General features: G+C 42.1%; 1 protein-coding gene across 9 annotated transcripts in view; it reads left to right on the forward strand.

The window, feature by feature from the left end:
• znf1035 (zinc finger protein 1035) overlaps positions 1–16,915 on the forward strand; it is a 66,086-nt gene that overhangs the window by 16,368 nt on the left and 32,803 nt on the right. Inside the window, exons 3-4 of one of the 9 annotated variants that reach the window (XM_063486384.1) lie at positions 2,856–2,913; positions 3,002–13,240. The exons of 7 other annotated variants lie outside the window; for them this stretch is intronic. In XM_063486384.1, the coding sequence (XP_063342454.1) occupies positions 3,038–12,514 (9,477 nt within the window). In that variant the 5' untranslated portion in view covers positions 2,856–2,913; positions 3,002–3,037 and the 3' untranslated portion in view covers positions 12,515–13,240. Of the gene's footprint in view, positions 1–2,855; positions 2,914–3,001; positions 13,241–16,915 lie in introns of those variants that run through there. One more of the 9 variants, XM_063486385.1, reaches the window with a different exon arrangement.

Raw genomic sequence — 16,915 nt, forward strand, 5'->3', positions numbered from 1 at the left:
ATTTAAAAAATGGCTTCCAGATATTCACAAAGTCCTGTTGTTTGCCCTTGGCAATGTATGTTCGTCTTTCCAGGCCTACAGATTCTGCAGTTTCCTCCTTCTAGAGTCCCATGGAGTGTGCATCCATACTCCTCCAACATGGGCTGAAGTAGTCAGTAGCCAGACTACTTCTGGCTTGAAGTAGTCCATAGTCCAGTAATTTAGTCAGCTTTTTTTGGTTGTTTGAATTCTGTTGGGTTTATTCCAAGTACCCAGACTTTAACCTTTAAGGGGATTTTTACATTAAACATTTCAGACAAACACTTGGCAACATCTTTCTACAATTCATGAACTTTAGAACATTCCCATAGACAATGGTGAAGAGTTCCTTCTTCAACTAAACGTTTGGTACAAATGTCTGGAATGTAATTGGACATATGATAGAGCCTGACGGGTGTTATGTACTGTACGTCTCACTGAGCGCTTTAAATTGCACAAGTTTAAAGCATGTTTTTATTGTTTGTTTTTTGTGTTTTTAAACAAGCCTGGGACCAGGCTTGTTTAAAAACATTTGTTTTCTTGGATATCCCTTCTCCATGCATCTAACTTATCCGCTGCTGAGTCTTTAGATGAAAGCGTCAATAAGTTATAATGCATAGAGAGAAAGCCTTTCCCTTTTATATTCCCAACGCATACCTCCTCTATTTCTGTTAACGGTGGAAGCTGATGTTAGTTGGGCAGTCATGTAATACCATCTGAGACTGGGGAGTTGGAGTCCTCCTATTTCATAGGTCAAGTAAAGTAGCTTTAGACAGAGCCTTGCCCTCCTATTACTTCAAATAAATTGGTTAAATAGTTTGTTGAAACTGTCAGAGAATAGAGTTGGCAGCGGAGGTGTTTGGAAATAATATAAAAAACTTTGTCATTTTTTAGGATATCTATCAGACCTATCATAGATATAGGCAGATTTGACCATCGATTTAGTGCTTCTGTGACTTCTTTTACAAGGTGGTCATAATTTATTGAGGTCAGTACCTGGGGATCCCACAGGCAAATGAAACCACGAAGAGGCCGCTAGCAAAGCTGCAACCACGAAGTACCTGCAGAGGGTCAGGCAAGTCCTGAGGAGTAAGCTGAATGGTAAGAACAGATCTGGGCTAACGCCTACACCCTGCCTGTGATCAGGTACATTGCTGGAATAATAAGATGGCCAAAGGAGTAAATAGAACGCCCTTTATCAAGCCGAGGAAGCTCCTTACCATGCATGGAGGGTTTTACACCAAGTCCAGCACCCTGAGGCTGTATGCTAAGCGTAAGGAAGGAGGCCGGGGACTGGTGAGTGTCAGTACCACAGTCCAGTGTTAGACAACAAACACCCACGAATACATCAGGAAGATGCCCCCAACCCACCGCATGCTCAGTGAATACCTCAGGGAGCAGAAACCCAAGAAAGAAGACTAAGAGGAGGAACCATCGTGGAAGGATAGGCCCCTGCACGGTATGTGCTACCAGCAGATAGAGGAAGTGGCTGACATCCAGAAGTCCTACCAGTGGGTGGACAAAGCTGGACTGAAAGATTATGTGAATTACCCTCAGAAGATCTACTAGATGATGTGAAATTGATTAGAAAGAAGTATATAGAACTGTGAGAAGTGGTGAAATTGTGGACAGTGGAACACAAACCTGAAACAGAAACTGTAAAAGTTGGACCTTTTGCTTGCAGTAAAGCATCAGTTATAATTTGAAGGCAGATGTTCTCTGTTCCTGGTTTGCATCCCAATTCTTCAGTTTTGGCTACTACTCAGAAAGTCATTGGCACCGCAGGCCATGCCACATACCCCGATTGCCCAACTGAGGCCAGGGAACCACCCGGCCAAACCTAAGCCCACCCTGCGCGACTGGGAGAGGGAATCGGCCCGGACCATCGGCACCCCCAGCCACCGGTGCAGCAACAGGGCAATGACAGCTCGGGCAGCCGCCCACTTCTCCAGCAGCGACGGCGAAGCTGGAATCAAATTAGCAGGTCGATGATCTGTGCCTGCTACTGTGCCAAACATATTGTTTGGAGTTCTGTGCAAAGAGTGGAGTTTTATTTCTCATTAGACCAAAGACTTTTTTCTTTAAAATGCCGTATGGGTCTCATAGTCGCTCAGATGTAGCTGCTCTACCATAAAAGGCTGTAAGTCAGGGGTGGGCAACTCCAGGCCTCGAGGGCCGGTGTCCTGCAGGTTTTAGATGATCCAACACAGCTGATTCAAATGGCTAAATAACCTCCTCAACATGTCCTGAAGTTCTCCAGAGGCTTGGTAACAAACTAATCATGTGATTCAGGTGTGTTGACCCAGGGTGATATCTAAAACCTGCAGGACACCGGCCTTCAAGACCTGGAGTTGGCCACCTCTGCTGTAAGTGCTGCCTATTTGGTCATCTATTATGACACCTGAAGCTCCATTACAATACTGGGATTTGGGCACCCCCCTGACCAAGAATCTACTTACTTAGATATTAGGTATGGCCAGAAAGCCTACTGAAGAGGTTCTCAACTTGGTGGCTTCCATGGTGTCAGTTTCATTAGCCTTGTAAATGCAGACTCATCAAGTTGTAGACACAGGCCTTTCTCAGATATTATTTCGAGTGCCATAGCAGATGTGAATACTTCCAAAATAAGAGATTGTAGTTGCAGAGAAAACTGTTATAAAATATTTTTTCATATAATTTTTGACTGTAGAGTGGTGGCAATACCAATTTGATCATTAAAAGTTTAATCTACACCAACAACAGCAGAGTGAAAGAGTTGTGATGTGTTTTTTCTGATGTTTTCTGTAGCTTGTAAAATGTTCAGAGCAATAAAAATATTCATTTTAATTTTTACACAGTTTTCCAATGAGATGTAATTCACATTTCTCTGGACAGTCCGTAGATGTTTAAAATAAGGTGAGATTTATTTATTTATTTTATTTTTCTGTGGATGGTTTTGGTTATGATTTGTATTTATTCATTCTTTGTTTATCTGTGTTTTCAGGCTACAGTAAGCCTTAGTTACTACTCCGTATTGAGGATGGCGCATGGGTGGGATTCATATTTCCATAATCCCCCACCACTACCATCAGATCCAGGGACTTTGAGAAGAACATCTGAGTCAGATGGGCGCCTTTCCCATCATATTGAGGACTTCACTGGACATCATGGCTTTGCCAGCGCTGGTGCTTCACATGAAGCCCCTGTCTTTAACTCGGACTTTAACACAAACTATTGCTCAGATCCTACTGTTGTGAATTCCAGGTCAGATTATGTTTATCAAAGGTACTGTGGTGAAACACAGTGGCAAGCTGATGGAGAACAAATGGGAAAGGATTACCTGCAACGATGTGAAAATGGTAATATCCCAGATTTTGCTGCAGACGGATTGCAAACATCTGATTCTTTTCCATCATCTTTTGGAACAGACTTTCAAGGACTTAAGGAAGATTATGAAATGCCAAGTACATCATTTCTTGAGAACTACTCAGATGTCAGTAGCTGCTCTGATGCAGATGCTGGTGAAGCAAGACCACCTTGTAAATTCATGGCAAGTAAGTCATATTCAAATCCTAAAACTGATGATTCCGAAAAACATGGCTCATCATCATGGTTTTTTACTCATACGGATAATATGACTTTTCCGACTGAGAGTTTGTGTTCAGATATGTCAGAGACTGATGTACTTTTATCGTCAAATTTGAAGGCACAACAAAACATAGTTCAGTCTCCAGAGGACAGTTTGGAAAATTTAGAAAAAACAGTTACATCATACACAGGACATCATCAGTCCTCTACTACCTCCTACATGAAGACAACTACCAAGAGCAAAACTGAGCTTGAAATAAGTGAATACGGTGGTTTCCAAGATGAAAAACAAAGGAAAGATGTGGAGGGAGATCTTGCACAAACTCATTCAGACCTCTTGATAAGTGGTCATGAAAACTTTGGTCATGGAATAGATGAGTATCCAGATGACAGTGAGGAAAAGCAAATCACTTCAGCTACTCCAAATATCATAAGTACGTTAAAATATGATCAAGTTCTCATAAATGAAAATGGCTCACAAAAGGACATGAAAGAACTGTTGAACCAAGAAAAGGCAGGATTTAATCATCCAAACTCAGCAGATGGTCAAAATGGAAATATGGGTCAAGATGTGCAAAACAATGGTGAGGTCTTTGAAGGGGAAACGAGAGAATCAGGTTTACTTGAAAACAAGATTTCAGATGAACATAAATCCCAAATTCCCAAATCCAACAGAGGTCAACTTGAAAATAAGGATTCTGACTGCCAGAAGAAAGAAATTCAGACAGATGCCATTAAATCCTCCAAGGCATCCAATTCTAATGCTTCTACACAGCAACTGTGGAAATGCACAAGGACCAGTCATGATGTTAAATCTAACTTATTATCTACACAAAAGTCTGATGAAAGTGTGGCTGGTGAAGTTTTTAGAAGCCTTGATGAGCACAGTGAAGATCTTTTGAGTGATGTCAGTATTTCAGGGCTTTCAGAACCAAGTTTGATGCTTAAAAGCTGCAGCAACAACATACATCTCAATGTAGATGAAGTACAAGCAATTGCAGGAGAAAAGTCAAATGTTGAGATTTCTCCTGATCCAGAATGTAGTGGCCGAACGGACACTAAAGACAATTTATGTATGGACACTAGAGATGAGAACAAGCAAGGTGCAGGCGTTCATGTAGGATCCTGTTTAAAGTTGAACAGCTTGAGCCAAGGTGCAAATGCCCATGTAGATACAGAACTGGCAAGTGCAGCAGAGAAGATAAATATGACTTTTTCTTCAGATTCAGATTGCAGTCATCTCTCTGCCAGTAATGAAGGTCTTTCTACAAATACTAATGACTTGAACAAAGACAGTGTTGCCACTCATCCAGATTCCTCCTTGCAACTGCAGACGCCTGGTATGGATACACATCCCTCTCTTGAAATGGAAGACACAAGTCAATCGGAAAAGAAAAACCCAGCCTCTCTTCCAGATCAAGATCATAGTGATCTCAATATCACCAGAGACAGTGTTTCTATTGACATCACTGACAAGGACAGGCAAGGTGTTAATCATCATTCAGAATCCTGTTTGGAGCCAGAGAGCTTAAACACAGATACACATTCTTGTCAAGAAAGGACATTTACAACTTCACTAGAAACAACCTCAGTCTCCTCTCCAGATCAAGACTGTAGTGGACTCAGTGTCACTGTTGATACTAGCAACAAGAATCTCAGCCATTCAGAATCTCCCTTTAAACAAAAGAGCTTAAACACAGATGTGCAAACCTCTGTAGAAATGGAATTCAAAAGTCAATCTGAGAAGAAAAACCCTACCTCCCCTCTAGATCAAGACTGTAGCAGCCCTAGTGCAACCAGTAAAAGTCCCTTTGTTGATGCTGTTGACAAGAACAAGGGAAGTGTTGCTGCTAATCCAGAATCATCCCTTCAGTTAGAGTACTTAAACACAGACACACACCCTCCTCTAGAAGGAAGCAAGGAAACTCCAACCTCCCCTCCAGATGTAGATTGTAATTGTCCTAACATCACTAGTGACAGTCTTTCTGTTAATAATACTGACAAGAACAAGCAAAGTGTTCCTAATATTTCACAATCCTGCTTAAGCACAGACACATGTCCCTCTAAAAAAATGGAAATCAAAACCTCTTCTCCAGATCAAAATTGTGGCAACACCACTGTAACCGGTGACAGTATTTCCACTGACACTAGTGACGAGAACAAGCAAAGTGTTGCTGCTAATCCAGACACACATGGCTGTGTAGAAAAGGAATGTATAAGTCCCGCTGATAAGGCAAGAGCAACCTCTTCCACAGATTATGAATCTAATAGCCATGTGGTGACAAGTGACTGCAACAAGCAAAGTCCTAATAGTTTAGAATCCTGTTTGCAATCAAAACCCTCAAGCTCCAACACAAATTTTTCAGACTGGGCAAGTTCAGAAGTGAACGCAAATACAACCTGTTCTCTTGATCAGCAGCAATCACTACGTGAAAGTCCAGTGGGCCAAGAACCTCTGGGTCTTGGGGAGGATTGGTCTGAAAATGCTAGAGACTCATTTGAAGACATGGACATCTCTACAGAGGAACAGCCAGACATGCTGTATGGTGAACCTCTGTCCAGAGATGACTCCTCATGTGACACTAATGAATCACAGTATAAAGAAGCATTTGTTACTGAAACTGATGGGAAGAACATGGACCATTCAGGAGGACAAGCTCCGCAACTAAAATCCGCAGCTGAAATGAGAAAAATGCTGCAACCTGTTGTAATATTGAAGAGTTTGGAGTCAGAAAATGGAACAAGTGACTCGTATTACTGTTTAGATTGCAAACACACAACTTATAGCACAGATCAATCAATTGAACACTACCATTGTTGCCATTCAGTGAACAATTTTGACTTTTGCAAAAGTTGCAGTCTCTATTTGGTGAAAAATGAACAAGCTGGAAAACATTTGTGTGGTGACGTTAAAGACAGGTTTCAGTGTCCTTCAGATCCTAGCCCACAGACAAAGGGAAATCGCCAAGGCAACCATAGGTGCAATAGGTGCAGACTGACATTTTCAAAAGTAATGCATTATATCAAGCACATGCGGACTCACACTGGGAAAACACCATTCAGGTGTAATGACTGTGGCTCTTATTTTGCTCAAGGCGGGAGCCTGCAAAGACACAAGCGTGTACCTGGTAGATGCAAGCAGTCCAACCTCCCAGCTAAAAATCCTGATGTGGCTGTCAGGCGAACTGACACACCAAAACAAAAGAATGTGGTGCAAAGTAACATAGATATGCCAAAATGTTTTGTTAAGCTTTTCGACATCTCCAAGACAAATCTGTGTGGATTATGTGGTAAAACCTTCCCTACTGCAGAAAAGGTTAAAAAGCATCTCTATAAAGTACACCATGGAAAGGGTACAGTAGTGTCGTTAAACCAGAGTACCACAGCAGTCAGTGAGAGTGATGACAAGCAGGTGAAAACTCAAGAAGTGGACAATGACATAATAGGAAAATATAAATGTCCTCTATGCCCACGGCTTTTTAAGTACTCTTACAATCGAGCGCGACATTTGCGTGACTGTGTTCGAGATGCGATATACGGTGGCAAGGAAAAAATTGCTGGTAAATATCGATGTCCTTTGTGCCACACTATGTTCACTATGACATCCAACCGATATAGGCATATTAAAACAAGCTGCCTCAGAGAATTTCTTAATCAACTAGCAAAAGAGAAAGCAAAAGAAAGGACAAAGGTTGAGAAAGAAACGGTGGAAAGAGAGCAAAGAACACAAACGGTTGAAAAAGAGCAGAAAATGCAAACAAGGGAAAAGGAGAAGAAAAAACAACCACCACCAGCTTTGACAACCTCCAAGTCTGTGCCACGATACAAATGCAACCTCTGTCCTGCAGTTTTTTGTTACGCTTCTGGAAAGTACAGACATATGAAGAAACACGAGTTGTTTAAACTCACTGGGAAAATTATCAGGTACCGGAATTCCATTTTCTCCATCAAGAGTAATCCCGAAACTTTAAATGGTACACAGAATGAAGATGGAAAGGAAAACTTGAACTCAGCTGAAGCAAAGAGCAATCTCAGTTGTCGCTTCTGTGGTAAATATTTCAGCTCTTCACAGTCACTGAAGAAGCATGAACGCAATCACCGCGGTGAGAGACCATACCGCTGTCTGGAATGTGGAAAGGGATTCAAGAAGCAGTCCCATCTGATTGCTCACAAAATTATTCACCAGAGGAGGATACAGTGCACTGTCTGCAAAAAGATTCTACCGACTATTGGAGAACTGATCCAGCACAGAAGTTCACATCTAAGGAGGGGAACGCTTCAATGTCCAGACTGTACTATGCAGTTTCAGCATCCTGCACATCTCCTCAGACATCTAAAAACCCACAAAAATAGAGAAAACAAGACACTTCAAGTTGAAGAGGGAACAGAATCAAATCATCAGCAAACCTTGGAATCTGTGGAAGAAGAGGATGAACCAAAGCAAATGCAGTGTTCCTTATGTAAAGAAGTATTTGATGATGCCCAAGTTCTAAGAAAACATTGTCTCACCCATATATCAGGGTCTTCTTCAAACCAGTGTCCATTTTGCAAACGAAATTTCAGTAATCGCCGCTATTTATTGCGCCATATGATCAAACACACTGGGGACAAACCCTTCTCTTGCGCCAATTGTGGAAAACAGTTTTACCGTAACATATGCCTTAAAATTCACAGTCAGAAGTGTTCCCCTCCTGAAACCCGAACACTCGAGTCTGAAACAAAGACAAAAACACTATATCCGTGTCCCTATTGTCCACGGAAATTTTCTAAGAAAGATCGTTGGAAAAATCATCAGCATGCCCACAAGATAAATTCTGTGCATCCATGCTCAAGATGTGGGCAGTACTATGGACCTAATAAAATGAAGCAACATCAGAGGAACTGTGAAGAGACAACAGAGCTGAGCACTGGCTTATCTCCTGACACCAACTGTAATAAAAGCAGTCTACCAACAAACCAGGATACTCCTAAAATATCTACACAGCCCAATGCAACCACTCTGCTTCAGTTTAAATGCCCCTACTGCACCCGGAGGTTCAGGTTCAGGTCATTATTCTTGAGACATCTGGTCTCACATACTGGTGTGCAACCATATGCGTGTATGCACTGTGGTCAGAGATACAGATCAAAGACATTATGTTTGCAGCATGAAGCTTTCTGTGACGGTCTTAACAAAGATGCGCTATCAAAACTCAAAAGCACTGCTGCAACAAAACCTCCCAACATTCCTTCTCCCATAGAGGCAGAACCAAAGCCCAATGCACATGGTGAAACGGAGTACAAGTGCAAATTCTGCACCAAGACTTTCATGAAACCAAGGTACCTGAGACGTCACATTCTGACACACAATGAAGTAAAACCATATCGCTGTAAGGCCTGTGATAGCTGCTTTTCAAGGTACGATCATCTGAAAGTACATCAGACTCGCTGCAAAGGTAAAAAAACAAGGTTGGAGGTCCGTATTCCCAAAATCAGTTTAGAAGATGTTGGCAAAGGTTGGCAAAATAAGTTTGGCATTGAGAGTGCTAAAAAGCAGGAGATGTTTGAGTGTAAGGTCTGTTCTAGAAGCTACACAACTCAGTCTAAACTTTCCCGACATTTCACCATGTTCCATGCCACAAAGTTATTCAAGTGCACACGCTGCGGCTCCTCATTCGCTCATGAAAAATCTCTGAAAAAGCACAAAAAGATGAGAAGGTGCAGAAAGGTCTTGAGGGAAACAGCGGCTGCTTTACTGCAGGGAACCAGTCCTCCAGCAGAAAACATGCCAGGATCTCTTGATGGGATCAGAAGCCAAATGCTGAAGAGGATCCAGCCTTGCTTTAACAAGAAGTACAAGTATGTTTGTAGCTATTGCCCCCGTGTTTTTGGAAACAGCTGGCAGTTAGGTGTTCACACCCGCCTGCACACAGGAGAGAAGCCATATTCATGTGATTATTGTGGTGAGAGATTTATAAGGAAGGATTATGTCCAGCGTCATTTTCCAAAGTGCCCCAAGAAACACCAGACAAGTACAGTTCTCTGTGACCTATGTGGTGGCTTTTTCCCTGCAAGCAAGCTTGAAAATCACAAGAAAGGTTGTGGTTTAACAACAAGCTCATCACCGGTTTTCCAAAGCCAGCAGTCAGCCACTCATGACCCACCAAAAGGCTTTTCTTGTGCATACTGCAGCTCCCGATTTCTGCTTTTTTCACAGCTCCAAGAGCATTTTTTGAGCACACACAAGCTGGAAACAATGACTCAACCAGTGTCAACTGCCCCCCTACAGCAGCTTCTGTCAGACATCAAAGAAGAGCCTGTGGATGAGAGTTGTGATGAAAGGCTTAGTGACAATTTAGCACAAAGCCTTAATACCGCTATTAATATGGAGCCCTCCAAGCAGTTTTTTTGCCAACAATGTAATATGTTCTTTGCAAACAAAGCTGGACTAACCGGTCATCTCCGTACACATGCAGTGGGCCATCCTTTTAACTGCAAGTCCTGCAATAAGGGCTTCTGGAATAAAAGTCTCCTCCGAAATCACTACAGGAAGTGTAGAAATGGACGTATTCCAAACCAGCAGTTGGAAACACCTCTAAAAGCAAATTTTGATTTTGCACTTAATCACTCTGCTCTTGCGTTCGGAGGCGGCTCTACAATGACTAGCACTGGGCTTTTCTGCAACGATGATTTAATGGACGAATCAACAAAAAATTCAGAAGGAAATGAGGTGCAAAGCAGCTCAAGTAAAGAGAAGAAAGCCGTGCAGTATCAATGTTCAGAATGTGAAATGAGCTTCACAGATGGCTTGGTGCTCATCAGTCACCTTGAAGACCATGGAAGACAGGAACAAGAGAAAAAGCGCAATACATGTCCTAAGTGTGGGCGGGTGTGCACTAGTCAAGGAAATCTGGAAAAACACATGAGGATGCACACAGGCGATCAGAAATTCCCTTGCTTCGACTGCTCCAAGCTGTTCTATACCAGGTCTGATCTTGAAACCCACAGAACGTGTCACGATCTAAGCAGGCCATATGCTTGCAAACTGTGTAATCAGCGGTTTTGGACAAGACCATCTTTATGCAGCCATTACAGGGAGGATCATGAAGATGATGTATTTAGTTGTCGATTCTGCAGCAAATCGTATGCAGTAAAAAAATCACTAGCAAGACACTACAGAAACTGGCATCCAAAACAGTATAAGGATATCAAGGCTGCTGTGAGGGAAAAGAGCAGCAGCGAACAGCACTCAAGCAGCCAAGTGAGCACAGCTGGTGACAGCGAGGAGGATGAAAATAACGGCAGCGAAGACAGTGACTCAGACTCCGCACCATACTTCCCGTGCCACGTGTGCGGAAAGACCTTCCCAACGTCAGAAAGCCTTGAGGATCACCAGCTCTGTCACCTGGGTGAAAAGCCGCATGAATGTGAACAATGTGGTAAATGCTTTTTCCAGGCATCTCAGCTGCAGCAGCATCATCGAATGCACAAGTCTGAATTTCAGTGTCAAACATGTGGCAGAGGGTTCATGTCTCTCTTTGCTCTGCGTAACCACAAGCACAGTCACGGTAAAAGTCGCTCACATCGTTGTTCCAAGTGTCACCTATTTTTCAATGGACCTTTGCAGCTAGCAGAGCACATGTCGACCCACCGTGAAGAGAATTTTCCGTGTGATATTTGCAATCGTGTGTTTCTGTCCAAGAGTAGCAGAGCTGAACACTGGAAAACCCACTCCACATCAAGTGACCATCCTTCACCTTCAGTGTCAAGGGGAGAACGTGAACAGCCTGCCTCACACTCTGAAAACTCATTTGTATTCACCTCAGAGCTTAAATACCGCTGTGGTGTTTGTAGCGAGCGCTTCAGAGATCCAGAGGAGCTCTCAGAGCATGGCTGCATGGAAGCTAAAGAGCGACCATACTCTTGCACCGAATGCAATAAACATTTTCTTCATGCATCTCACCTGAAAAAGCACAGGAATACCCATCATCAGTTACAGTCCAATCGTAAATATTCTTGTAATCAATGCAACAGTAGCTTTGCTTCCTCTCAGCTCTTCTTGACCCATCTTAAGAGCCATATTGGCACTGTAGCAGAAATTAAACAAGAACTTGATGATGAAGATGGTGAACCATCACATGTTTTTAAGTGTCCAGTTTGCAGCCAGTGTTTTCCATGTGCCATGGATCTGTTTCATCATTTCCCAACGCATCCTGATGGTACAATTGAAAAAATTAAATTTGCTTCTGGAAGCAAGCTTAAGGAACACGAGCAGTATAAGCTGACCTCAGCTGCTGAATATGAATGCACAGAGTGTGAGCAGGGCTTTTTTGGAGAAGCTGCTTTCCGCCAGCATAAGTGTTCCGGGCAACAGCAGGCAACAAAAACAGAATACTCAAATCCATCCTCTAAAAAATCCAGCCCATCATATTTTCAAGCAGCAGGGGAGGAGGAGGAGGAGGAAGAGGTCGATGTTACAGGAGACGACCTGTACAACTGCCTTGTCTGCTCAATGCGGTTCACCTCTAAAAATGTCCTTTTGGAGCATCAAAATAAAGAGCATCCAAATGAGAAACCATTCACATGTGAGCTTTGTGGAAAAACATTTGCCAGGAAGCGATACCTGAAAGAGCACGAGCGCAGGCATCGTCAGAAAGCCCAAAACGAAACTCAGGCGGCCGAGAATAAGTTCAAATGTTCCCAGTGCCAAAGCAAATTCACTACAGCCCAAGAGCTGTCTCTGCATATGAGAAAGCACGCTGAAAAAGACGTTGGAGAGTACCGATGTGACATGTGCTACAAGTCATTTAGCCAGTGGTCTCTTCTTAAGCAGCACCAAGAAAGTCATGTTGGTGAGGTTGTGTATGAATGCACAGAATGTGACAAAGCCTTTGCTTTTCCTCACCTGCTGGAGGAACATCAACAAACTCATGCGGGGTCCACTGAGTAATGGTTCCTAAATACCACATACTTTAGTTACAGGTATTCAAGGGAAGTTAAGGTGTCTTCAAACCCTCTTCATGCCTTACATCTAACAGTAAACATCCACTTGTAATTGATAATTAGAATTACTCCTTATTTGTTTCCTCTTGTGCGTACTTGGAAAGCACTTGGAGAGATATGAGACTAAGATTTTCTGTGATGGATCTTCTCCTGGGTTTTTACTCCCTTTGTATATACTTTTAGTTCTGATGTTGGGATTTGTATACAATAAGTAAGCAACATAGTTTCTTGACAGTATTTGTAAAATTGTCAAAAGAAGTTTAATATTCTGTTTAAACAGAAAAGGCATGACAGAATAATGTCTTGGATTAAGACTTAGATTTCTGATCATATATTTTTGTTTGTTTGTTCGGCATATATTTTGAAATAGTTTTAAACAGTTTTTTTTTTTGTCGGTATGTAAAGTAGACTTTACACTGGTCATCTTAATCCATTGATATTTTGTATGGTATGACCGTTCATGTAAAAAGTATATATATCTATATATATAATTTGTACTTTTTAGTTTATTTTCCTTTGATTGTCAAAGGGTGCTTTTTGATAAAGAAAAATATCTTGTACACTCAAAAGATATTCTGATTGAATTTTCTTTCCACAAACTGATGTTACTTTTGAGAAATTTGAGTTCATGCATTTAACTAAGAAGTAAAGTCAGTGAGGAAAGCTATGTGTGTCTTTGTGTATTTGTTTGCTTTGGGGAAAAACTAACAGAATAGAAGCTGTGAAATTTTTAGCTTGACAAAGGAGAAATACATGTGGGGGGGGGGGGGTCTGTTTTTTCAGATAAAATAAAATGGACTTGCCTTTTTGAGAACTTCTGGTGTCAAATACATGTTCAACCATGCTGAAGTCAGCTTTAGAAGACTTAAATAGTTTATACTTAAAGTAATTTGCTAACTGATTTTTTTGGTTGTAGTAGAAGTAGTAATACCTTTATTCTTCAATCACATCAGGATGGACCCTGTTACATTACTCACTAGTTCCTTAGTTCTCGCATATGGCCTCTGAAATTGTTCTTGTTTATGGTGGATCAGGATTTGGGGGAGGCCTGAGTTTAATCCTCCAGCTTCTGCACATATGTTGAAGTGTCCTTAGGTAAGATACACCCCAAATATCCCCAAATGTGAGTTTGCATGTGTGTGTACAAGAGTAAATTATGTCTCTATGGATGGTGCTTGCACTAGTAAAAAAGTGCTTTGAGTGCTGGATAAAAGCCAAAAAAAAGTGCTATATATTTCAATCCATTTAGAGAGGGTAGAAGATTACCCTGTATAATTTTTTTTTCTTTTTACAGAAGATTAGACAGACACTGGTGATATTACTGCTGTGAAACTTGGGGTTCAGTGTTGGATACCTAGCCTTAACTAGTTAAAAAAGTCAGATTAGTTAGGATCGAGGCAATTTTGTCATTCCAGCACGCGTATTTTCATGAGGTGAAATGAACTTTGCACTCAAGTGCTGGTTAAAGCCACCAAAAGTAATAGCAAAATATACAGAAATAAGGAATACCAAGATATTTACAGTTGAAGCGTATATTAGAAAACAGCTGTTTTTAAGTTTAAGAAAACTGTGTGTGGCGGATAGTGCAAAGACACAAGTGGATTCACATGTCTGTTACCCTTCGGCTGCGAGCAGCAGAAAAGAGATGGCAACAGAGTTCAACGGCCCTCAGGAAGAAGCTGTTCCTCAACTGACATTGTAGTTCACAAGTTGTGCTTTATCCTGAGAAAGTAGAGGTTATGGTGTACCAGAAAATGTTAAGGTCTTTAGTAGGATGTGTACCACGATATATAAAGCTGCAGACCATTTCCACAGCTGCTCCCCTAATGTACATGGGTGGAGGGAAGGTTTTGCTGCTACTGAAATGATTATCTCCTTTGTTTTCTTGACATTGATGCAGAGATCCCTGCACCAAATCTCCAGCTGTTTTATCTCCTGTCTGTGATCACAATCATCATTTTTGGGTGCTGCATTCCACAATTGCTGTGTCATCTGCAAATTTCACAATATGACTGATGTGATGTTTTATTTAGCAGTCATCAGGTGGCCACTTGCTTAATATTGTCTTGGAACTTTTTTTGTTGCCAAAACAGCCTTGACTTGTCAAGGCGTGGACTTCACTAGATCCCTGAAGGTGTGCTCTGGTATCTGGCAGCAAAATGTTAGGAGCAGATCCTTTAAGAACCATAAATTGTGAGTTGGAGCCTCCATAGATGAGACTTGTTTTCCAGCACATCTCACGGATGCTTAATTGGATTGAATTCTGGGAAATTTAGAGGCCAAGTCAACAGCTTAGACTTTTTGTTCTCTCCATTCTTGAACCATTTTTGCTTTGTGGCAGGCCGCATTATCCTGGCAAAAGAAGCCACAGCCATCAGGGAATACGGTTTCCATAAAACAATGTACAGGGTCTGCAACAATGCTTAGGTAGGTGGTATGTGTCAAGGTAACATCCACATGGATAGAAGAAACCAAGATTCCCCACTAGTGTCAGTGTATCCTGATCCCAGGTGTCCCACAGTAAGCAAAGCACACACCACACACGTGATGTAAAAAAATAATTTTTAAAAAGTGATTAATAAGACGAGGCTACCTTCTTCCATTCTTCATGGTGCTCATTGTTAGTGCTTTAGGCCAGCGGTCCCCAACCTTGTTTGCGCCACGGACTGGTTTATGTCCAACAATATTTTCACGGACCGGGCTTTAAGGTGTCGTGGATAAATACAACAAAATAAAACCAGCACCGGTATCCAAAAAAAAGAAGATTTATTCATAACACACAGGAAAAGACCCAGGGAAACAGAGTTAACGATAAAAAACAATAAAAACCCTGAAAACCATAGATTTCACACCCAAGCTTCAGCTCTCGCGGCTCGGGGGTTGGGGACTGCTCTTTTAGGCAATGGATAAGGGTCAGCATGGGCATCCTGAGTACAATCTTATATTCTTGTGTTGTTGTTCCTGGATCATTAAAATTAATGTTGGTCCAGGTTGACATTGCAAGTGACCAATAGCTTAGACTTATTTCTCATTGTTGTGATGTCATAGTTTTGTGACATGGACTCATAACCATAACTATAGCCCCCAAACCCTAATTACATCCTAATCCCCATTCCTAATCCTGACCCTAATTGCCCCTTTGTTGGATTTTTCCTGAGTAGACAATGACAGGTTGTTGTTGTTGTTCCCCCCCCATGCAGAAAAACTATGACATCATTACAATGTGATTAGTCACTTGCGATTTTGAACTTGGAACAACATTAATTATGGTGACGCAGGCTGATATCTTTCAGTACCAGCCCTGACTCTTTTGGCAATCTGACCTACAGTAACTCCTATGTTGAGTCAGACCACACAGGCCAGGCTTCACTACCCACATGCATCAGTGAGCCATGGCAGCCCATGAACTTGTTGCTGGTTCACCACTGTTCCTTCCTTGGACCACTTTTGATAGATTCTGACCACTGCAGACTGGGAACATCCTACAAGAGCTCTAACCCAGTCATCTAGCCTTCACAATTTAGCCCTTTTCAGACTTGCTCAAATCCTTGCACTTGCCCATTTTTCCTGCTTCTTTGAGGACAAAATGTTCACTTGCTCCCACTCATTAACAGGTGTCACGATGAAGAGAGCATCAGTGTTATTCACTTCATCTTTCAGAGGTCATAATGTTATCCTGATTAGTGTATGTCAGTAGAATAAAAAAGAAGGAACTCGGCACACATCCCTGAGGGAAACCAGTACTGAGGATGATGGAGTAGGAGATGTCATGGATTTTCACAGACATCAGGACATCAATGGGCTTACTGAGTGTATCAGTGACTATATAACCTTCTGCATTGACTCCGTTGTCCCAGCTTGAACTCTTCATTGTTACCCAAATAGCAAACCATGGCTGACTAGGAACATCAAAGCCCTCCTCAATGGCGGAGTGGCAGGTGGCGCAGAAGCAGTCTGAAAATCCAGTGGTGGAGAAGGGTTGGAGGATGGCGGAGGTGAGCTTACCAGTGGAGTACGTTGAGCTAGGGCTTGTGTGAGAGCAGTTCGTTCCTTATTGATGTGGAGCAGCATCTGCTCGTGACGCCTGGCCTGGCGTACTGAGTCATCTGCTGAGTCCATCGTGGCTGGATTGTTCTGTCACGTTGGATTAAGGCAGGACTCAAATGCAGGACTCGGAGCTGTGCAATCAAAGGGAGATTTATTTACAATATCAGGTGAATTATATACACATATACAGTGATCAGGGGACGAGGGCTCCAGGGATTCCAAGGGAGATGTCCAGTTCAGGGGTAACACGTTCACACTCCTCTTCGTACCATCCGTGACTCAAAACACACTCAGTCCAATC

The sequence above is a fragment of the Pelmatolapia mariae genome, linkage group LG10_11 (assembly GCF_036321145.2).
Source record: "Pelmatolapia mariae isolate MD_Pm_ZW linkage group LG10_11, Pm_UMD_F_2, whole genome shotgun sequence".
Taxonomy (NCBI): Eukaryota; Metazoa; Chordata; class Actinopteri; order Cichliformes; family Cichlidae; genus Pelmatolapia; species Pelmatolapia mariae.